Here is a 24,708-nt window from a genome sequence, read left to right as displayed (position 1 = left end):
CTTCTATCACCTGCAGGTTTACAGAAACGGAAACATTTGTAGAAACGTTCACCCTTCATGTGCAGTTACTTGAGCCAGACTGCAACATCATCAAAATGCGCTCCCATGCCCTGGAGGTCTCTGAGTATTATGGTCTGTCCAGAGTCATTGACAAGAATGTCCTCACTTTTGACTATGACAGGAAGATAAATCTGGATTGCACCATTTCCATAGCCTCTTTGGAAACCCACTTGCCTGCTCATGGCCAGCTCATCACCAGGGAAGTGCAGCAAGAGCAGCTTCGTGGAGATCAGCTACAGACCTTCTTCCCTGGCCCTAGTAGGATGTGCTTTAGTATTTTGTATTAGCAAATTCGAAGAGACACAGCAGATTAAGTCTGCTGCAGTAGGTTTCTTTAGATGTGCTGAGTAAGAGTGGGTCACGTGAAGTTTAATGAACAGCTTATCATGGAAACATGATTTTTGTGTGTGGCACAATGCAAATCACAGATTCAGGTTAGAAATTCCCCTGTTGGAGTCTTGTTTTCGCTCCTAGACATGTGGACCAATGTGATGGCTTTGGGAGTGCCTATACTCAGTAGAAACAACACAAGGAGCTGGAGGCAGCACTTAGCAACAGACCAAGGAAGCTGGATTTGGAATATGTCAGCTGAAAGCAAGCTCATGTAGGAAAATTTAAGTTAGGGAATGAGTCCTAATTCGCATCATGCTGGCTTTTTATCAGGATTAGATTAGCTACATGGACAGGCTTCCTGTAGTAACTGTTTCACTATTGCTTCTGTTGGGTTATAGAGCACAGCCTGGGCCAGGAGTGCAGAAATGGGAGCTGCATGCTGGGACTGGGAGTCATTAACAACACAAAAGTGAGCTGTGAAGAATTTTTGAGGATGGGCATTCGATATCAGCACCTTGATCCTCCCTCACCTGACATCGATTATGTTCCTCTGAGGCTGGATCTCACGGACCGTAGAAGCAAAACTCTGCACAAGGTAGAATTTTATGCAACCTTAAAAAGTCTAATTGTCTTCCTGACTTTCAGAAAACTTAATTTCATTGTTCATTCTCACATTTGAAGAGAAATAGCTATCCTGAAATTTTGTTCAGTTCTTACAACATTGCCAGCTGGGCAAATGTAAGGTACCTCTATGCTCAGATTATTATTATGCCTACAGATATAGCTACAGAGAAATACTTCTGGTTGTTTACTGGCAGGCCTAAGTAGTTTAGTCTGAGAATAAAATTAATTCTGGCATAATTCCCCCTTTTTTATAGACCATGAGATGCACTGACTTTAATATATATAGTAATTAACAAGTTAAGAGCTGTGTGAACATATTTAGTTAATAATTAATGACGTGTTCATGTTTCTGTCAGGTAAAGTTATTCATTAAACTCACATCAATTAAGGAGGTTGTTTCAGCCCAAAATTAAGGACATGAAAGACTAGTGAACCTGGAAGACCTTTTCATGAGGTCTAAACACATTAGGCATGTTGTCATTAAAATGTTTCAATTTTTTTTTTCAAAATAATTATTGCTGTAAAGTGCATAATATGCTATGTGAAGGTAATGGATATTGCATTTATTCTGTGTGCTTCACTTTATCCTTTCAGTTGTCTCATTTTTTCCTGTTGTAGACTGAGTATGCATGGCTCCCTGTTCAGATTAAAGGTGCTATTCCCAATCAAATACCCAAAGCTACCCCAATGGCCAAGTACATCTTGGAAGTAGATCAATTTATTTTAACACCCATTACAACCATAATCATTGATGCTGAAGACAATGAAACTCCAAAGTCCCTTCTTGTATTCAACATTACCAAACCACCTCCACGGGGCTTCATCACTCATCTATCTGACCATACAAAAGCTGTTGGCTCCTTCACATGGAAAGATCTCAATGACATGCTTATTGCCTATCAGCCTCCAAATATCAGCCACACAGAAAGGAGGAATTACGAGGTAACAGTGTAATCTATTTGCTGCTTTTCACTGCCTTAAGATTCAGTTAGCTGTAAATAGATGCATTCACTTGTAATGGAATTATTTCAGAGAAAAAAAATCTCTAACCATACGCATGCAGAGCAGGAACTTTTACCACTTTTTCCCATGATGCATCAGCTTAACTCTCTAACGCAAATCAGGTATTTGTTACTCACTACTTAAAAAATTCTTTGCACTCAAAGATTTTCATCCCTTCTGAGTGAAAATATCTAAAGAGGATTTTTAGTTCTTCTTTTTTATTTTATTTGTGTTTTTTAAAAAAATGTATTTTTTTTTAATTAAGGGAACAGGGGAATAACACTACTTGTAGCTCTAACCACGATCATTGGGAAATATCAGTAGTGCCTTTTCCACGTAGGTTTTATCTCTGTGTGACAGTACTGATCCCTGTGACCTGTGGACAGGAGACATATTTAAAGCCGTGAAAGACAGACCAGCTAAATGTCAGGATTGCCATTTGATCTCACACCCTATGTGGGTGTGGTGGTATAGGGGTAAAAAAAGGGACTCCCAACAATGCCTGTGTGGAGTAGTGAAAGCTTGTCACTAACATAGAAAACACGAAGCAGGCTGGTATCTGCAGGGTGAGGAGTAAGTGAGTAAATAAATAGTGCCAATCTATGAAATCAAGGCTGCAGAAATAAGTTTCTGTTTTATGGAAGTGAACAGAGGAACAATTGTACCATTTCCATGCTGTTTGAACAGAAGATCAATACTTAATTTAGCGCAGAACCCCAAAGGCTCTTTTTAGAAGCTAAAGCAAGTTTCCTTTGTCAGCATGTTATGAGAAGACTTTAAGGTCTCTCAGGTAAGAACACACTACATGTGCTTTGAGGTGCAGCTGATTTGGTGGCTTTTTTCCCCAATAAATTGTTTGTTTTCACAACAGGTGGAGTTTCAGGTTCATGACTTCTACTTTGAAAGGAGTTTACCTATCACTGTGCAGCTTTCTATCAGAACAACAGACACAAACGCTCCTCGGGTTTCATGGAACACAGGTGAGATCTCTGCCGCAGTTTATATTGCTATAGAATTTATAACACTTTGACACATACATTTGTCAAGGGTCTAAAATTCAGACTTATGCCTGGAGTTTAAGGATCATTAAACAGAGGGATTGTAAATCTATTTTTTCCAATTATCCATTTTGGGTGGAACATGTCACAACTTGAAAAATATCTTTGTCCTAACTGGAATGAAAAATAGAGATAAAGGTGAGTTACTGTAAAATCAGGATTTCCATGTATAGCATTTTCCTCAAGAATGAACAGGACATAAAAGAGTATAAACTGTAAAGGCAAACATGATGGTATAGAATTAGTGGTGTAGTGCATGGGAAAGACTGAGTCTTGTTGGTCTTTGTTAAAATGGAAGTCCGCAAAAATGAACAACCAGAAAAAGAGGGTATGATACACCATCATCCGTTTAAAGCCTGGAAACCTTACAGGGTTACAGCTAGTTCAAACAGATTTATTATGCCTGCACTGGAGAAGGGACAGGCTCTCCAATCCAGAGTGAAATGTACATGGCTATTTAATCATCAAAAGACAAATGCGTAAGATCAAACAAGCTACTGAAGTTAATACCAGAGAAAGAGCAGGCTCCTTACCATAGAAAAGAAAAGGAACTGAGGAGCAGAGGCTTCTTGTCTCCCAGAGAAGCCCTAGCTGAAAAGACTGTCTGAGTAAAAGGAATAGATACTGTTTTCCGTTATGAAGATCAATATAAGTTTTTAAATGCAGACTCACTAGTGAAGCTGAATGCCCAGTTTCAGGCACTGTTAAATTGCAAGTTTGTGCAAATGTCCAGAGATGTGTCTAGGTAGTCTGTCGGATCATTTGGAACCAGAATATATTCTTTCTCTGAAATAAGTTCTTTAAAGACAATTGACTAAGGCAAGCATGTCAGAATAAAAGCTGATACCAAGCTCTAATGCTGGCCTTGAAATGTCTTTGACAGGTGAGTATGTAGATGAAATTAAACACGCTTTTTTTCCCTGAGTGCAAAAAGCCTTAGAAGGGTTAGATGCTGAGAGTCCTGAATGTCACAGACATTTTGGTGAAATAACATTCTGCTCTTTGCAGGCCTCAGCCTCCTGGAAGGGCAATCCCGACCGATCACATGGCAACACTTCCAAATTGTAGACAATAATAGCATCCAAAATGTTCGCTTGATTACAGTTGACGGCTTGCAGCATGGGCAGCTCACAGTGAGAGGTAATCATTTCCACTTGAAGGCCTGGAAACATGTTTTCTAGTGACAACTGGTTATGATAACGTGACAGTCAGTAAGATGTTGATAGAGTCTGTCATATGTCACTCTGCTGAAGGCTGCCAGCATAAGAGACAGATTCACAAGGAAATGAAGCTGTGGAAAGAAATACCTGGATGCACAGTAAGAAATCAAAAAATTCATGAACTCATAAAGAAAGTCAATTGCATAGCTTAGACACTTTTGCAAATAGTGTATTTATGCTGTCCACAGCCTTAAATGGGAGGTACTTGGAAGTATGTCAGTCTTCACTGATAACACCTCTCCTTGCCCCTTCTGGGTCATGGGACAGCCAGATGGTGACCAGGGGGGTAGACCCTCTCCCACAGTAGAGGAAGATCAGGTTTGCAAACACCTGAGGATCCTGAATATATATAAGTCCATGGGATCTGATGAGATGCATCCCAGAGTTCTGAGGGAATTGGCCGATGTAGTGGCTGAGCCACTCTCCGTGACATTTGAAAAGTCATGGCAGTCAGAAGTCCCTGGTGACTGGAAGAAGAGGAACATTGTGCCAATTTTTAAAAAGGGCAGAAAAGATGACCCTGAGAACTACTGACCTGGGCCCCACCTCTGTGCCTGGGAAGATCATGGAACAGATCCTCCTGGAAGCTATGCTAAAGTACATGGAGGACAGGGAGGTGATTAATGGCAGCCAGCACACTTCACCAGGGGCGAGTCCTGTCTGACCAACTTCGTGGCTTTCTATGATGGGGTAACTGCAGCTGTGGACACGGGTAAACTGACGGATGTGATCTCGCTAGACTTCTGTAAAGCCTTCGACATGGTCCACCACAACATCCTTCTCTCTAAATTGGAGAGATATGGATTTGATGGGTGGACAGTAAGGTGGTTAAGAAACTGGCTGGATGGTCCTATTCAAAGAGTAGTGGTCAATGGCTCAAAGTCCAGATGGAGATCCATCACAAGTGGTGTCCGTCAGGGGTCCGTACTGGGACAGGTGCTGTTTAATATCTTTATCAATGATATTGACAGCAAGATTGAGTGCACCCTCAGCAGATTTGTGGATGACACCAAGTTGAGTGGTGTAGTTGCCACACTGGAAGGATGAGATGTCAACCAGAGGGACCTGGACAGGTTGGAGAAGTGTTGCCTGTGTGAACCTCATGAGGTTCAACAAGGCCAAGTGTAAGGTCCCACAGCTGGGCTGGTGCAATCTCCATTTTCAGTACATGATGGGAGATGATATGATTGAAAGCTGCCCTGCAGAGAAAGACTTGGGGGTGCTGGTTGATGAGAAGCTCAACATAAGCCGGCAATGTGCTCTTGCAGCCCAGAAGGCCAACTGTATCCTGGGCTGCATCAAATCAAGCGTGGCCAGCAGGTCCAGGGTAGTTATTCTAGCCTTCTAATCCTTTCTGGTAAGACCTCATCTGGAGTTTTGTGTCCAGTTCTGGAATCCTCAGCTTAACAAGGATATGGAAATTTTGGAATGGGTCCAGAGGAGGGCTACAAACATGATCCAAGGGCTGGAGCATCTCCTATACTAAGATAGGCTGAGAGAGCTGGGTTTGTTTAGCCTGGAAAAGAGAAGGCTCAGAGGAGATCTTATAGCGACCTTCCAGTACCTGAAAGGGGTCTACAAGAAAGCTGGACAGGGACCATTCACAAAGACTTGTGGTGATAGGACGAGGGGCAATAGGAATAAATTGGAGAGGGGCAGATTCAGACTAGACATTAGGAAGAATTTCTTCACTGTGAGAGTGGTGAGACATCGGAATATTTTCTCAAGGGAAGTTGTGGATGCCCCATCCCTGAACTGTTCAAGGCCAGGTTGGATGGGACCTTGGGCAGCCTGATCTAGTGGGAGGTGTCCTTGCCCATGGCAGGGGGGTTGGAATTAGATAATCTTTAAGGTTCCTTCCAACCCCAACTGTTCTATTATTCTATGATTCTTACATCGAGGATTCCAGGACTGGACATAATACTCCAGATGAGGTCTCACAAGAGAGGAATAGAGGGGAAGTAGATCTCCCCTCGTCCTGCTGGTCACGTTTCTTTTGATGCAGCTTAGGATACGGCTGGTCTTCTGGGATGCATGCACACATCGCTGGCTCATATAGAACTTCTCATCAATCAGCACTCCCAAGTCCTTCTGTGCAGGGCTGCTCTCAATCACATCATCTCCCATCCTGTACTGAAATTGGGGATTGCTCTGAACCAGGTGCAGGACCTTGCACTTGGCCTCATTGAACCTCATGAAGTTCACACAGGCCCACTTCTCCAGCTTGTCCAAGTTCTTCAGGAAGTTTCCACTGCAGTGGGACGAGGCTTGCCAGCAAGCTCTACTCCCTGTGCTGACAGGCTTCTCCTGCTACCACCATGCTGGACTTGGGCAGCAGAATAAGACTATTGAAAAAATCAGTATTTAAAGTTTTACATTCTCGATGTAGTTTTACATCCCAAAGCTGAAATATTAAAGAAATCTGCTTTGCTTTCATTAAGCATGCATGACCTGTGCAAAACATGGTCAATATATTCTCACTTCTCACATATTTACTCAAAGATGCTGAGGAATGCCAAATGATTTTGATTTGTTGGCAAATACAGACATTTGGATATGGTTGTTATTTACTGGCAGCTTTAAGGTTTATTCCAAAAAGTGATAATTAAATTGGACTTCTAATTTGTTAGCCTTCTGCATTGTCAATATTATAATACTAATTTAGCTTTAGAATCTCATAAATCACCACAGTGCTGGTCTCTTTGGGAAAATGATTAGGTAAAAACAGTCACTCTGCCACTGGCAGAAGAAATTCTTCACAATGAGTGTGGTGAGGCACTGGCACAGGTTTCCCAGGGAAGTTGTGGATGCCCCATCCCTGAAGTGTTCAAGGCCAGGTTGGATGGGGCCTTGGGCAGCCTGATCTAGTGGGAAGTGTCCCTGCCCATGGAAGGTGAGCTGGAACTAGATGATCTTTAAGGTCCCTTCGATCCCAAACTGTTCTATGATTCTATGATTCTGATTCTATGATTCTGATTCTATGATTCTATATTTAGGATTTAGTGGGAACAGACACTATTCAGAAGAATGTTTTATCTCAGAAAACTACTAATAAAGAGTTTAGTGTCTGCATTATCATCCTCCTGTAATGCTACAAACAGAAACTCTGTGGTGTCAGCAGTGTTAGATAGACTGAGCCCCAGAGATAGGGTTACAGGTAGCCTGTGCGTCCAGTCAAGGAGTGCCATAGAATGGCAGAGGAGTAGCATCTGCAGGAGCATGCAGGACCTGTCTTGAGGTGGCAGTCCCTTCCTTGTCAACAGCCACACTGGGGCTTCTGAGCCTCCTGTGGACCAGCCAGGGGTGGGTGTTTCTTCTCCAGTGGCTGCATGTTATTATCTTCTACGTGTCCCCGTATGCACATGTAAAGAAAAACATCACCACATATTTTGTCAATTGCCTTTTTTATCTAGTAAGCATGAAATGATATAACTTTAAAGGAAAGCTTGGCATTATCTCTCCAACTACATCACAACTCTGATGCTGCTGGCAAATGGTCTGATCACTGAATCAGTGGAGGGATTCCCACTAACTGTGAGGAATAGTGAATTAACCCAATGGTTTGAATGCTCTTTTGTTGGGTTTAGAAAAGCCAGTCCAAGAGCTACAGGAAAGCCCTGGAAGGAAAACGTATGTATGGTGTTGTTGCCTGCCTTCTGTCATGTTTAACAGATTTTTGTTTGGTGGTGAAGTTATCTCTCCATCCTAAAATTTGACCAAAATTTTCTTCAAGTAAGGAGCAAGGGGAGTGGGTAGACGCCTTAGCTGATGTTGCACAGTATGGAGGGTAAAAAAATATTTTCCTAGGGTGTACTGAGGATATCATGTCTCTCAGCACCAGCCTGCAGTTTTTGAAACTTTTAACCTGCCTGAATGTTTGTATGTGTGCATAGTATATGTAATGAAGCAAAGAAGTAAAATTGTCTTATTACAGACAGTAATCTAAATATGCAGAAAAAGCAAGACCCACAAATGAAATGCTGACCTGTACTTATAAAGTATATTCTCTTTGATGCTTAAAATACATGCAAAATATTCTCGTAAAAAAAAGTAGGATTGAAATTAAAGTGGAAACAGTCACAGTTAAAAATTCTTGACATCTCCAGTTATTTCTAGTGCCATGGATTTTCTGTGCTACCACAGTTGCAAATTCTGCATTCTTATTAACTATTCCAAATTCTACAAACTTGTTTCCAGTAGGTGAAGTTAAATTTTTTTTTTCTAATTAGAAATGCATGCTTCTTCTCTCTCCCTTAATAACATTCATATTGGTGGAAGGATTCTCCTCTGGGCTGAAGCGCGTGTTTTTTATGTGTTTTCTTCCACTGCTTTGACAGGAGGGAAAGGATTCATGTTCACAGTCTCTGACATTCAGGCTGGAGTTGTTCGCTACCATCATGATGACAGTGATTCTACTAAGGACTTTGTGGTATTTAGGATTTTTGATGGCCTTCACAGTATTCGCCATAAGTTTCCAATCAATATCCTCCCTAGAGATGACAGCCCTCCATTTCTTATCAGCAATGTGGTCATTGAAGTTCATGAGGGACAGATGGTCCTGATTCAGGGCTCCATGCTTCATGCTTCTGACATTGATTCCAGTGATGACTACATACTGTTCAATATTACCAAGCCACCACAGGCTGGAGAAATCATGAAGAAACCAGGACCAAACTTGATAGGTACTGAAACACATCCACAATAACACTCTTTTCTTTGATGCCTCCTTTTTAAAATACATTAAATGTTACAATTAGCCAACTACTTTCCAGGACAAACCATGGCAAATTTGAATTTCTTTCAATTATCATTAATTAATCTTAGTTTCTGCACCAGGATAACTATACCTGGGAACACAATTTATCCCATGATTCTTCCATTCTGAGTCTATTTCCCTGCTGAAATTTTCTCCTTGAGAAAAGTTGGGCTAGTCAGGGATTATTTTGTTTCTTTCTTTGTTTGTTTGGTTATTTGTTTATTTATTTGGTTAATTAGTTGTTTATTTATTTATTTAATTAGTTAGTCAGTCAGTTAGTTATGGACCTCTTACAAATTCAAAGCTATTAGATTACACTAATAATACTGAAAGAGAAAGCAAGCTCTCTTTCCATTTAAGTGAACTTGGAAATTCCTCTGCTAGACTGCAGAGGCTGCTAGTCTTGCAAATTCTCTTTTGTCCTCCAAACAAGTCTTTAGGCCTGTTTGATGTGTTGCTTCATTTTTCGAATGAGATTTAAGTGACTTAGGAAAGAAGCTGATGATCTTCAGGAAATGTGGAAGACAATGAGATAACATTTCAAAGTGCTTAGCCTTGAATTCGTGTGGGAAAGAAGTCGTTATTCTTCACGAGTTACTTGCACAGCTAGTGGATAATTTTTACGAATCATTAAAACATGCACTGTTCAATAGAAGACATATTCTTCAATTCAACAGGCTATTCTGTCAACAGTTTTCTTCAAAGAGATTTATTTAATGGAATAATTTATTATCATCATTTGGGAGGAGAAGTATTTGAAGATTCCCTTGAGTTTGTGTTGTGTGATAGCCATGACCCTCCCAATCTCTCAGAGCCACAGGTATGAACCTGCAGCATCTTTGGCAGAGTCTTGCATTTTTCCTTCAAAACACTGATGATTCTATACCTTCCTACAGACTTCCAAGTCAAACTGGAATACCTGTTCTCTGTTTCCCATCACCACAAGTAATATTCCTGGGAGATAGTTCTTGTTCATTCTTTCCATAGAGTAATTGTCTCTGCCTGACCACAGAGAAACAAATCCACTGCAAAAACTTTATCCTACATTGTAAAATGAAATGTTGAAAACAAGTTAGATTTGGAGACAGTACAAACAAGCCCTCCTGCAGTCAACCTAGAAGAGACCATTTATTCAACTCAGGAATCCAACATACTGAATTTAACTTTGCTTTTGATTTAAAGGGAAGTTATGCAAAGATTCATAGGTTCTACCATTAACTGTTGTATGTCCTTATTTTGTGCATGACAGCCACATCCCATATCTCATATTCCAGTGATCCACTTAATTCTGTATGAGCATGTTTGTAAACAGCTACTTAGATGCACTGTTGCTGAGAGAAATGGCTGCTGATTTTACCGTATTCCTGATTTCAGGTGATGATAGTGCACATTATCCCTGTGGATGATCAGCTACCCAGAGAAGCCCCAGGAGTGACTCGTCACCTGGTTGTTAAGGAGACTGATATTGCTCATCTAACTAAGAAACATCTCCACTTTATAGATGTGGAAGAGCAAGATAGGCAACTCACATACACCATAACCACTCCCCCTTTTTTCTCTTGCATGCATGGGTAGGTGTGACTTGCTATTCCTACCAGATGGCACAAAACAATGACTCAGGTAGGAGGAGCATCCTCAGTGGCAGCAGCAAGCTTGTGTCTCAGGTTCTTAATCCATTTGCTTAAAGTGTGAGTGACAGTAGCTGGGTGCAGCTCTCCTATTGATGATTAAGTGTGAGCTAGAGCTGAAAGTAACAGAATAGGACACAGAGTAATTAAAAAGAAAAAATATAGATTAGTAAGAAATAAGAAGGAGGAAAGCAACAGAATATTTTGATTCCCTTTGTTGGACTACCATTTTACACTGGTCTGTGGGAACCTTCTGTACAGCCTTGAGCCCAAGTCACAGCATCTCTTGTAACTGATGAATGGGGTTGACCTTGGCCTACCCCACAGAGAAAAGATGAGGTGCTACAGCTTTTCCTAGGATGTGTATTATAACCATGCCACTGTGAGGAACACTTGATCCTGGACCAGGCACCTCTGAAGATCAGCAGTTTCAATCAGTGTGCAGCTGGGGGAAAAGGATGTTTAGGCTGCTTCCTTATTCAGTCTGATAGCCACATGGTTATCCAGTTTGCTTGTTACTGCTTTTGCAAAGCTAGATTGCTAGAAACTGGTTAGTTTCAGAAATACATAAGATGCATGAAACCCAGAAATAGTTATTTTTCCCACAGAAAGATAAATGCAGATCTGTAAGGAATAAGAAGGTTATGGACTAGACTTGCAGGTAGTGTAAATGGTATCTGGGGTGCGCACACATTTGTAGCAAACCCAGAGCTGATTTATAAATCATGCAATGATTCTTCAAAACCATCCTTAAAAATATTTCTTGTTCAGTTTTCTCTGACAATGTTTAAATGGACAACAATGATGTAAGAAAGAAAAATGTTTTCCCTTTCAATGCAGTTGGGAGTGAGAAGTTAAACGCAAGATTGAGCTATATGACTGTTATTTGTCGTATTCTTTAATATTGCTAATCAGGATATGACGTACTTATTTTTATACAGACACTCAGATGCTGGGAAGCTGTTTATGGTGGACAACATCCCCAAGCTGGCCAAGGATCCTGCTGCTCTTCCTCTGAAGTCATTTACTCAGGTTTATTATGTTACTTGATACCATAACCAGTTCTAAACAATTTTTAAAAGTTACAAGAATACAGCTTCTTGTTGACAGGAAAACAAGGAGTGAAAAATGAGCAATGCTATCCTGAGCTCTGCTAAGAAAATAAAAATTTTGCTACTTGTATTTCAGCTTTTAAAACAAGTTTCCATCATTCTTCCATTCTGAAATATGTAAACGCAACTTCTTTTGAAACCAGCAGGAGCTGCAAGCTGCTTAGGGTAGGCTGAATTTGACTCTCCTACGATCTTATGATGAAGGAGAAAATATACAAAATGTGAAAATTAGGCCTTGACAGTTTCGTGTTTCTTCTCAGTGTCTCCACTGACTGATATAATATAGGCTGGAATAGGCCTTTACCAGGATTTTGTTGTTGCGTTTCCATGCTTCTGTAGTTTCACAGGTATTTTACAAGCATTGATAAAGTACCCTATTTTATACCCTGCTGTACGACTAAGGTACCATAATGGTGATCATCGCGGTACCATAATGAAAGCTGTGAGCCTACAGATCTTTGATCACGTACCTAATATGGGTGCCTATATGCAAGATTTTGGTTATTGTTTTAGCTTTTTCACTGGCCTGCCCGCACCTGGGGAGTCAATGTGTGCAGTTTAATCATACTGGTGAGGATAAATTCAGCTGCTCTGGGAGATGTTACATTAAAAGCTATGCTTTGATGAATTGTTTATTTTAACATCACAGTTAGAAAAGGCCGTGGTATTAACATTCTTAAAGGACTACATCAAGAAAGTAAGACCACTGCCTCTGTTATCACTTATAAACCACGTCTGTATTTTTGCCACAGTTTTGAATATCTGAATCTGTTCTTACCTGATTTGTAGCTAAAGATGCCTTTAATCAAGGCATTCCCAGTAGCTAAAGAAAATGTACAAAGTTTCTGGAATCAACTTTGACAGTTTAGATAATAAGTAATCAGGGGATGAAAGGTCCCTAATATCCTGAATTATGGCTACTCCTCTTATCTCTTTTTACATGCACCTCTCTTCTGTTTTTCCAGCAAGCTGTCAACTATATGAAAGTTGCCTACATGCCACCACTGCAGGATATTGGGCCTGAACCTCAGCAAGTCCAGTTTATTTTTTCTGTTAGCAATCAGCATGGTGGCACTTTGTATGGGATCTGCTTCAATATTACAATTCTTCCTGTGGACAACCAATCTCCAGAGGTAGGGTGGTAGTGAAGGCAAGAGGGAAGGACTAGGAAATGCTTTTTGGGTAAAAATAGAAATGCAAAGAGATGTACTGGTCTGACTGAAATAAAAAATAAATTTCCTATAGGATCAGGGTTTCTGTGTCTTGCTTGTTGCCTGCATCGGTACTAAAGCAGAAGGCGAAGTCTGGTGATTGCACAAAGTGATTGTTCTAAATAAGCTGAGAGCTACTTTCAGTGCTGGAGTGGCTATAAAAAAATATGTGTATCACCTCCTGGTTAGCAAAACTATGTCCCTCCTCTTGTGTTGCCTATTGCCTAGGAAGACCAGGAGCTCTCATGAATGAGACCTAGACTGGGCTGCATCTATTAGAGTGTACTGTTAGTAAATTCCTTAGCTTTTCCTACCACAGCAGAGAAGAAAACAGACTTTGGCATTTTGGTTTTTCAGGTGCAGTACATCTTCATACCAGAGCAAATTGAAATTGTCCTGATTGGTTTGTGTTTGGAGAATGCAAAAGACAGTTCAGCATTTCTCCCCCATACAGGTTTTTACAAGCCATTTGAGAGTGGAAGAGGGTGGCCTGAACCCTGTGACAGAAGGACATATTCTCATTTCTGATGTGGACACTAGAGAGGAGCAACTCTTCCTCCTCCTGCAGCAACAGCCTCAGCATGGGGTGGTGGAGCTGGATGGCATTCCAATGAATGAAGGTGACAGGCTTTCTTGTGAAGACCTTCGTAACCTGGCAGTCAGGTTAGAAGAGCAGCTGTGTTTTCCTCTTGCGGTGGCTAAGTCTCTCAGCTGGATGAGTGAAAGATCTGTGGTGAAGTGGTGGGAGATGCAAAGGCTACAGCTGGCCATGCTCATCATAGCATATCTCTGGCAGAGCTTCTCCAGGTCCAGACTCCTGAGCCTTGGGACCACAATGGTCGCTGTGGAAACTGAGCTGTTTTGTGGCCAGGAAGTGGAAACTAGTGATCATGTCTGATGTAGATGCCTTTCTCCATAAAGCAGTCCCTCATACAGAATAGGAGGCAAAGTTTGTATTCAGCCATGCAGTTCCTCTGAAGAAGGCAACGGTTGGCAGCTTTTTTGTTTAAAGGAAGTTATGTGTTTATTAAACTTGCTTAGTTTACAAGAACGCTTATTAACACTGATGAACCTAGACATGAAAATTTTCGTGCTAAATTTGTGACAAGAAAAAGACTTGACTTTGATGCAGGATTAGAGTTCCCTGACTCTGTTTCCATCTGTCAGTCAAGGAAGGCATCTACCGCAGCGAGGACATATGTGTTTGGTAGACACCTCACAAGCAGCCAGAATATAGATGACAAAGCTTTAGTGAAACCTTTTTCCTAGCTGATGGCTGGTTTTTCTTGTGGGTTTTCTTCTTGAAGGAGACCTCACAAGCCTTCTTAAGACTTTCTGATCCAGCAAAGATGGACATCCTTGCACAGAGATTGGCTTTTTATATTGTGAGGGATCAAAATTGTCTGTAACGACCAGGAAACACAGCTTCTTTGTCTGTGTGAAGTTTGTCTAGCTATTTTTTTTTAATTATTATTTTTTTTAATCACAGGTATCAGCATGACGGCTCTGAGACTCTCAGTGATGAAGTTCTCTTTGCAGCCACAGATGGCATCCACTTTGTAGAGTTCATCCTGCAGGTCAAGGTCAGTGTGTTGCATATTTCTGAGAGCAGTTGCCTGTGTAGAAGGCAGCAAAGCTTGACTTCTAAAACTCTTTGTGTTCCCTTGGAAACTGAAACATAATGGACCTGTTAGGCTTCCATTTTGACCCTAGCTTTCAAGCTTATATGGCAAATTTGACAGGAGTTTTGATTTGAGCTACCTGACAGACAATTGTGCTTGCTCGAGCTTGGGTTCTTCTGTCTGCAATTACTGTCCATGTGCTTAAATATGCAGACTGACTTTTCTTTCTCAAGCTATCATTACGTAGTTGGTTTGCTTTTGTCTTTGAATTTTAAGAGTGACCTTAATTCAGCTGGTTTCAACTTGTTCATGTAGGGAAGTGACTCTGACACTATACTGCTGGTTTGGGCTGGAAAATAGTGTATTAAAATAACAGATTTGCTCTGAAACGAAGAATAAAAGATCTTAAATGATTTTTTTGTTTAGGTGGTGCCTGTGAATGACGAGCCACCTATCATGCGAACAGGCCTTGCTCCTGTTCTCTACTGCCTAGAGGGTGAAGAAGTGGTCCTCTCCTCCAAGTATATTTATGCCACAGACACAGACAGTGATGACCTGAAACTGATGTTTCTGCTGGCTCACCAGCCCTACCATGGGGTAGTGAGAAAAGCTGGCATTGCTGTGGATCGCTTCTCCCAAGCTGATGTGATCTCTGGTTTAGTGACATATAAGCACACTAGTAAGTGACTTAAAGGCAGAATTAGACTGGAAGGTGGTCAGAAAGTTTTTGGCAGAAAATTTTAACCTGCATCCATATAATCTTTGCAGAAGCTAAGGAGGAACTGCTGAGAAAAGGCGTGTGTTGTGGCTTGGGAGAAAAGTGAACTGGCTTTAAATGAAGGCTGATGATACACAATTACTAAATATTTTAATGTTTTTGCCAAATCCCTGCTTGAACTAAAATATTAGAACAAGTACATGAAAACATCATAATCCTGGAGGATCTCTTACACTGTTGCTTGATAAAACATCTTGGGCCTTTTTTGGCAGAACTACTATTAATTTAGGTACAAAGTAGAGCGTTTTATTTGTTTTGTGACATTAAAAAATTAAAAAAACTTTGTCCATACTCATGTTTAGATAAAATTATAAACACTGTAAATAAGGACATTGAATTTTAACAGAAAACTGCTAAAAGCCTGAGGTACTTTTTGCTTGCCTTTCCAATCTAGACAGATAGCCACTTTTGGACTGTTTATAGTCTTTCTGTACCACAAGATAAATGATGTTTGGATTTTCTACAAGGGAACCGCAGTGCTAAAAAGATGTTATTATGTGGTTTTATCTTTCAAATCCAAAAATACTTTTTTTAATTACTCACAGAAATCAGAGGACAGTTAACACCCTTTCCTACTTAATTTTTTTCTTTCATTAACATTAAAGGGGTTCTCTTTTCTACATCTCTGATGACAGCTTTAGTATTTTTGTTTTCAAAGGCTCTGTTTTTCTGTGTAATTATGTCTGTAATTTTGTGCTAGCATGAAGAATATATGGGATATTTTCAGACTTGGCACTGTTTAAAATGAACAGCTGGTATTTGAGAAGAGATCGAAATACTTAATTATGGCCACCCATAACAAGCTTTTCTTCAGCACCCTAAAGATATCAGGAACACTATTTCAAGGTAGTGTTCTGCAGAGGGGATGAAGGACAGAAGCTGACCTTCAACGATGCAGTGCCTGTGTTTGTCATTCCCAAATTTCTAGGCATTAAATGTGCTGCCAGTAGATATCACAAGAAAGGGTGGGAGTCACTGTCTTACCTTTGCAGGCAGCTTATTAGTAATATCTTGCAGCAAGGCAAGGCACAGGCTGCCAGAAGTGCTGAGAACTGAAATATGCTCAGCCACAGATGCTTCTTGCAAGGAGTAGCAGTTTCTAGTCCGATGCTGTATCAGCCCATATTTTCAATGTGTTAACATGTAGGCATAATATGCAAGACAGTAACAAAGCACAGCCCTTGTTTTAGTCTATTTTGTAGGAATAAGAGGTATATAGGAATGCATGCATTTCTTTGTATGCAAAACCTTTTTCTTCTGGAAAAGCACAGATATTAGCACTGCTAATATATATATATATAAAAGAGTATATATATATATATATATAAAAGAAAAGTATTTTCCTATATTCTTAGAGAAGGAATGCAGAAAAAAATCTCTCTTTCTGCATAAATGTAATTTTGCACATCCCTTACTGCTCAAAGAACAGAATAATGAGAATCATTAGCAATTTTATTATCATAACATCATAACATTGCAATAATAATATTACAAATATTAGTAATACTAACTTGTTGTATATTTGTCTATAAACTTTTACTCTAAATTAGAAGTTGATTAAAATTAATTACAAACAACAAACCAAATCCCTAACTAAACAGCATCCCCACCTGACAGAATTAAGAATTCTATTAATTTGGCTGTCATTTTCTTCTTCTTCTGGCTTTAAATACTGCAGACTGTCCTTGCAGGATATAAAATTATCCCTCACTAGGTTTTGGTAAGATGCTTCTTTTGAACTCTAAAATTTTTTTCCAGGTGGGGAGATTGGCCTAGACCCTTCCATTGAGATCTTAACCTTCATTGTTTCTGATGGTGAGGCTGGCCTAGATGCGAAGGACTGCTGTTATGATGGACCTCTTTCTTCTCCAACTCCGCTTCATGTTCCATTTCCAGTATATGACCTTAACATCACTGTACTTCCTGTGGACAACCAGCCTCCATCAATCACTTCTGGTGAAAGCTTCCTCTTATGACAGTGCTACAATGTGGGCTATGCTGTACTGTAACTGCTAAAGTCTAAGGAGTTTTGTTTGTTTGTTTGTTAGTATCAGAAAAAGTCAACTGAGATCAGCATACAAAAGTTTTGGATTACAATTTCCATCAACATTCTTTTTTGTTTGCTAGTATGTTGCAACCACCAAAGATGCAAGTGTGAGCAGGTAGAGACGAGAATGCTCACCTATATACATGCCCTTTGCTGCATATGAAAGCTATGTCTGAGTAAAAGCAATCAATATTGCGTCCCTGAACCGAACTTGGGTCCAGACAATTGTTAGGTTTATACAATGCAAAAACATAAATGTAAATATCTATCTACTTTTTCATGTAAATTACACAACAGAAATTTAGACACTAGGCCTTATATGAAGGGAGAGAAGCTTTTATTACCTGTGTTCAATTCTGTTAGTGAATAAAGACAAATCTAGGCTCTGTAATAGATCAGATCAAAAGATATGAAGGCACTCTTTGATCAGTACTCTTTGGAACCAAAATACTCAGTTAAAATGGAAAGAATGTTGAAAAGGTACATTTAGTCCAACAACAGCCTATTGTGTGAAATTTCCATCGACTTATTGGGCTTCAGATGAGGTCTGTAGTATACCTATTAAAGGTACGCATTCTGCATGCTTGTCTTTTTCAATGCCATTTGTTTGTAAGTGTCATGTAGATGCTATGTAATATTTAAGCATATGTATGAGTAGTTTTCTAATTTGCAGGCTCTAACCCAAGTAATGTTCTGAAAATGAATCATTGTCCCAGCAGGGAAATTAAGCAGTGGTGCATGAAAAAAATTGTTCATTATAAACAATTCGTAACAGCTCTCATGTAATTAATGTTCTGACAAACAGAGCTAACAAATGATTTTGAGCAGCACATAAACCATACCTAATAACTTACCAGTAAAATAATTTCATGATCCCCTTCCTTGCTACTTATATGACAGCAAAACTAGAGTTGCTGGTGTAAATAGGGAAAAAAACCCTAAATCAAAACCTCTCAGCAACTCAGTATTTGTTGTCTTCCCCCCTCAGTCGTTATTTCCATTCTTGTTAACAAAAACAACAGTAAAATGAGCTAAATGAGCTAAATAAACAATAACGCTTATCCTATTGTTTGTGTGCAGGTGCAAGGTTTGTGGTGGAGGAGGGCTCCTCAGCAGTCCTTACCATCAACCATTTGTTTGCCACCGATGCTGACACTACTGCAGATGACTTAGAGTTTGTCTTGGTTTCTCCTCCCCAGTTTGGTTACCTTGAAAATATACTGCCTTCTCCAGGTTTTGAGAAAAGTAACATTGGTATAAGTATAGGTAAGTCTTAACGATGTACGGTAATCAAGCAGATGGATTAATATGGGTTTATTGAGGAAGGCAGGTGCTGGCAAATAAAGAGCATTGGGACCATGCAGGAGGAGTTCAAAGGCAGACTGCAGCTCTGAAAATGTGAACTGGCACTTCAGGTAAACAAGCCAGTCCTTGTTTTATGCATTCCAGCTGCATGCTATAAGATGTGGCAATACGACAGACTGCTCTGCTCTTCTTTCCTTGCTGTCCCCTTCATTCTCCCACACTTCACTTTACATATAATGCTGTCAATTGAATGCTGCAGCTGAGAATTTGAGAAGTCTAGGTCCCACATTAGTTTCCAAGGCAAAGTTACAAAGGGGGTAGATGTGGTTGACTTCTGTCTCTTCCTTTGTCCAACTTTAAAGACTGTAAGGCCGTCTCATTCTCAGCAGAATGGACTGTGGCATGCTCTGTTATACTACCTGCTTTTACCAGCGGTATATCCAGAATCACTGAGCCTTTTGGTCACCATTTTCCTGGTCTGTCAGTTAAATAATAACTAATGTAATTACACAGAATCACAGAATCACAGAATCACAGAATCACAAGGTTGGAAAGGACCCATTGGATCATCGAGTCTTAGACCTCAGATCTTTTCCCACCTGTTATTTAGGTCTTTTTATTTGGACTCAGAGAAAAATGAAGTTGCACAGTCCCACAGAAAGCAAAAGGATACATCTTTATTTCAGAAGAAGGGCATGTGTCCTGCAGTAACTTGTGCAGTAAAACTCTTTCAGCCAAGCAATAACGGAGAATTTATAAAATTCAAGTTATTTGTTCATTGAAGAGAGGTGCTTTTTCAGATTTATTACGATATGTAATATCAGAAGGCAAGAAAAGATTGCATTAACTCTTCATCCCTTTAAAATTTCTAGCTTCATTTCAGCTGAAGCACCTGAAATCCCTGAACATAAACTATGTACAAGCCAGGCACCTGCGAATGGAGCCAACAGAAGACCACTTTGTACTTTATGTCACTGATGGGCTGCATCGCTCAGCTGAGACTCCATTTTTTGTGCTGATCAACCCAACCAATGATGAAGTCCCAGAATTCATAGCAAGGAATATTACCGTAAGGAAAGAATCAAAATGCCTGTCGTGGAATTATTTTATACCAGAAAATACCCTTTAACATAAATAAGACCATTGTTCTAACACCTGTTCTGCATCTTTCCCCATAGTTCAGGCTCGTTAAGAAAACAGCCCATTTAAATCCCATGTAAAACTCTAAGAAAGAGCTTCAATGGAACTAGAGCAGTGCATAGCTTTGTCTGGTAACTTGCAGATAAATTAAAAAAGAGGCTCAAATCTTTAAACAAATAAATAATCTAGAAAACAGATATATCTTAAGACTTCTTCTGGTTTCTCAAGTGCTTTTATAATTTTTTTAGAAATTTTTTTAAGTTTGTGGCATAGCCTCTTCCCTCCCTGAAAACCTCTTTTAATATCAATAATAATTCTGCGACCATCATGCTAAGGTAGTATAAGCTTACTGTAAAGTAAAAAGTGCACATGTATTTTTATATTTATATGTATTCATATTTATATAGAAATATATATATTTATGTATTTAAAGGCTTTCTTCTCTGTGTATTTCTTAGCACTTCATGTGATTTTACTTGCCTACAAGCATTTCTACCAGCTGGGGCAGATACAAAGCTTTTACTACACTGTGACTCAAACTGGTTGAAACGAGTACCTGGTTCAAAAACTACCGGGAAAGGGGCACAGAAAACAAAGGCATACCCTCACACACAGAAATACCCTATTTAGGAAACTATGCTAAATTTCTATAAATTTTTTTTATTTCAAAGATTTGAACATCTTTTTTTCTTTTGCATTCAGGTTCAAGAGGGGGAGATGAAAGAGCTGGATCTGTCTGTAATCAATGCAGTTGATCTGGATGTTCCTCAAGACCATTTGATATTTGCAGTTGTGCAAAGGCCTTCATATGGGTTTCTTATTAATGGAATTCATGGCAATGATGTTCTACACCATAAACAATTAATTAACCATGACCATCGCATCCATGGGTACCTTGTTCACAACTTTTCCTTGGAGGTACTGAAGAATGGTATGTTTAAGATTCTTCTGACATTGGTCTTTCGTTCCTTTAATAGGGCAAGATGGCATAGTAAGAAATCTTCACCACTTATTTATTCACTTGTATATATATTTCCAAGACAATGTTTAGGAATAGAAGTTAACTTATTTAATGCTGAAGTTGTCTATTGAACTGTAAATAAAATCACCCTGAAAGACCTGCATGTCAAAAAGGGTAGTGATTTGACTAGGAAGGCCATCTGCCCTGAAAAAATAAAGGGAATGTTGTAAGATATCTATAGAATCATAGAACTGCTTATGGGGGAAGGGACCTTTAAGGATCATCAAGTCCAAGACCCCTGCCATGGACAGGGACAAATTTCACTACATCAGGTTGCTCAAAACTCTGTCCAGCCTGACCTTGAACACTTATGGGGATGGGGCATCCATAACTTCTAAGGGAAATCTGTTCCAGTGTCTCACCACACTTACTGTAAACCAATTTTCCTTATGTCCAATCTAAATCTACTCTTTTCCAGTTTAAAACCCTTACACCTTGTCCTGCCAATATAGGTGCTGATAAACACTCTGTCTTTCCTATATGCCCTCTTTATATATTGATAAAATCATAGAATAATTTGGCTTGGAAGGGACCTTAAAGATCACCTAGTTTCACCTCAGTCCTGCCATGGGCAGGGACATCTCCCACTAGATCAGGCTGCCCAAGGCCCCATCCAACCTGGTCTTAAACCTCTCCAGGGACAGGCCACAATAAACATATATACCTTCATAATACATTCATATACATAATGATAAGCCCATATGAACCTGGGCTCTATAGCTTAGCATAAGGAGTTAACCTGCTTTGAAGCTGCAAAACTCTTTCAATTACATATAATCAAAAAGTGTATTTAACACTGCCAAAAACATGGTGGATTCTTGCAGGCTGCGGCCATTTAGTGAAATATGAGATCTGTCAATTCAAAGAAGGACATGAATTCAATCCTGCCACACATGTTGCAGTTCAGCCCTCAAAACTCAAATAAAGCTTCTTCTTCTCTCTGTTTCTCTAATATGAAGTTTCAGAAATATGTCCCCACCCCAAATTCCTTAGCCTTCCCAAGACCTGTTTTTTACTTGCTTCTAATTGCTGTTTTTTACTCTTTTCCTGCCCAAAATGATGACTGAACCGTCTCCAGCCCAGATCTTCTGATTGTCCATGGTCATAGCCACAAGACCAGCTGTCCTCCCAAAGGCCTCTCTAAAGCTTCCCAAGAACTATGTTAGACAGATCTTTTCTATGGTCCCCTGTGAAAATGAGTTGGAATGAGAAGAAATGTGCATTTTTCACACTTACAGATACCTTTTTGTGAAGTCCTTTTTAGTTACACTCAGGTCAAGCTGGTGTGTTTGAATCAATAGTATGCTGTTATATTAAGGAATGGCAGTGGCTCACCAAGCTTCCAATAGTTGAAACAAGCTTGCTGAGACCAGGGCATATGGGGAGGGGATATGGAATAAGGGTGATAGAAACAGAGTTAAATGATGTTAGAAATTTTGCAGGAGTCAGTTTTATTTGTTCTTTCCACTTCTGACCCTCTCTCTCCCTCTACTTTTTCTTCCCTCCATCACTTGCATAGGAATGAAGCTGATGTATGTGCATGACAATTCGGAAAACCTCTCTGACAGCTTTAAAATCCAGCTATCGGATGGGAAACATAAAGTCCTCAGAACCATTTCAGTAAAAGTCATCCCAGTTAACGATGAAAAACCAGTACTGAGCAAGTAAGCACCATGTTCCTGTCTCTCACAGAGGGATGAGTTCAGACAAAATGATCCAAAAATGATGAAAACAGCCCAACAGTGACTGATGGGTAGAGGATGCCATAACTAGTCACAGACTACGTCAATATAGATGTTTTCATGTGGGTCTTCGTCAGCCTGTTTAACAGAAACGATTTTAGTGAAAGAAGGGCATGCTTTAACGCTACTCTCTATTAAAAGAATAGAGAAAAAACGGGGGAGAGGGGAGACATGCTTTTTTTGTCTTTCACAGCTTACTTCAAGAGGTTTGCCAGAGAGCCCTATCTTTGCACACCTCTGCTGGCTGCTGACCACCATGGTATTAACTACAGTTACTTTGCTTTCCCCTGTCCCAGGACACCCACTCATCTAAAACACCTCTCTGAACTTATCCTTGACTTTTGACATGAAAGAACCCTCAAAGTTGATGCTTCCTTGCCTAATGGAGGAAGGCCTTTCAGCTTAAGGACTCTCTTCTTCTCTATAATAAAACTCTACTGTTTAGCCATAATTCAACTTTTGAAAATGTACATGCTAGCTTCCCTTATGGTTCAAAACTAGGAGTCATAAATTAATTAGACATGGTCAGAAATTGTCTGGCAGACCATTTGCAGATAGGCAGCTGGCTGTGAGAGAGTCCAGCCTCCTGGACATTTTAATAAGGAACTTGTCCCTTGGGATCTCAATTTTGTAGCTGATGATCTGCCACAGAGCATCAGGGCCTCCGTCCTCCTGGCTGCTTTCCATCCGCAGGCAGGCAGATGGGGAGCTGGGGGCCTGAAGGCTTTGAGGGTATAGCTCTGAACCTCTAAAGTTTGCATTTCAGAAATGATTCACTTCTTGTTAAGCAAGCTGCCACTCAAGTCAGAATTTCTGATCCCTTAGGATATTTGGCCTACCTTCAGATCAGACCTACATTTCCCAGAGGAATTTTGAACGTTTTCCATGTAGAACTTCTTGCATTAACAAATGTTTGTTTTATCATTGAAAATTTATGAAGGACCACATAGTGCTAACAAGAAAGGAAGTCCATTTCTAGTTAGAATAAAGAATATAGTTTCTGTGTTCATATCATGTTCCGACCGATAATTGCCTATTTGTTCCTCATATGCTATGATATGTCATTTTCCATGAGCTGCCTCAAATTTCTCTCTTAAGGTGATGGAGATCAAGAAGACAAGTGTTTTTAGCTTTGTTCAGCTGGATACAGAAACTGTTGCTGTCTTCTCTGGCGATGTTAGATCTCACAACTTGCCACCCCTGTGGTGAACAGTAGCGCATAGCAAGCCATCTACTTGCAAAATAGCTATTTCATTATGACAAGTTACCACCTCTTGCTTGTTACTTTTTCACTGAGATGCAGTATGCTGCCAGTGGTTAAGCAGTTGTGCTTTAAGGAAACATGTTCAGTTTGGCATTGAATTAGTTTAGCTGTCATGTTCAGTCACCACATCTTCACTGTGGGGTAGGAGCTCCCTTATGCCACTGCAGCGTTTTACAGGTGAACATTTGACAATACGTGTAAGTTTTTTCTCACCTTTTGAACTGAGGGGCAGCTTTCTGCCTTAGGAATTTTCATCTCTCATCTCCTTTAGCTATGGTCAACAGACTGAAGAATTTGTGATGGGATGGTTTTGGCTGCCAAATAGTGACTGTTATTCACAGTGAATGCCAAAACCTCAATCTGTCACCTCTTGGATTGTGATTGCAGCAAGGAGTGCTTTGGGGAATGTAAGGCCCTCACCCTCTTCCCTTGAAAGCCTCTCAAATGCGACATGTGGGTGCTAGAAGAACTTGAAAAACTAATTGTTATGCAGAACAATGAGTTTGGATTAGCTGGTAGTCAGTGTGTTTATCTTCCCTTATTGTTTTGTCTGAATCATCCCTTCCTGGCTCTTGGATTCTTTGGGTCAGACACCTGGTCTTCCTGTTTGCATAGTCCCTGTGTGTTTATTACTGTTTTGAGAAAACGATTAAGGTTGCTTGATCTGTCGTTAATAGGACTTAATATACTTTGTCATATGAGTCCATTTTCTTTGCTTCTGATTTTGCCAAACTTGAAATTTCTAGCTGTCCGTATCAGTTTGAATATGAAATATCAAGAAAAAA

At 40.0% G+C, this 24,708-nt stretch overlaps 1 protein-coding gene across 1 annotated transcript in view; it reads left to right on the top strand.

The window, feature by feature from the left end:
* FREM1 (FRAS1 related extracellular matrix 1) overlaps positions 1-24,708 on the top strand; it is a 77,070-nt gene that overhangs the window by 17,022 nt on the left and 35,340 nt on the right. Inside the window, exons 4-21 of the mRNA XM_054054004.1 lie at positions 17-318; positions 792-988; positions 1,636-1,959; positions 2,891-2,999; positions 4,086-4,217; positions 8,635-8,979; positions 9,731-9,873; positions 10,428-10,624; positions 11,623-11,713; positions 12,759-12,926; positions 13,459-13,667; positions 14,494-14,587; positions 15,053-15,305; positions 17,163-17,360; positions 18,532-18,717; positions 19,629-19,825; positions 20,599-20,827; positions 22,437-22,581. Of these exons, the coding sequence (XP_053909979.1) occupies positions 17-318; positions 792-988; positions 1,636-1,959; positions 2,891-2,999; positions 4,086-4,217; positions 8,635-8,979; positions 9,731-9,873; positions 10,428-10,624; positions 11,623-11,713; positions 12,759-12,926; positions 13,459-13,667; positions 14,494-14,587; positions 15,053-15,305; positions 17,163-17,360; positions 18,532-18,717; positions 19,629-19,825; positions 20,599-20,827; positions 22,437-22,581 (3,519 nt within the window). The remainder of the gene's footprint in view (positions 1-16; positions 319-791; positions 989-1,635; positions 1,960-2,890; positions 3,000-4,085; positions 4,218-8,634; positions 8,980-9,730; positions 9,874-10,427; positions 10,625-11,622; positions 11,714-12,758; positions 12,927-13,458; positions 13,668-14,493; positions 14,588-15,052; positions 15,306-17,162; positions 17,361-18,531; positions 18,718-19,628; positions 19,826-20,598; positions 20,828-22,436; positions 22,582-24,708) is intronic.

Source organism: Cuculus canorus, chromosome Z, assembly GCF_017976375.1.
Source record: "Cuculus canorus isolate bCucCan1 chromosome Z, bCucCan1.pri, whole genome shotgun sequence".
NCBI lineage: Eukaryota > Metazoa > Chordata > Aves > Cuculiformes > Cuculidae > Cuculus > Cuculus canorus.
This window is presented reverse-complemented; position numbering and strand designations above follow the sequence as displayed.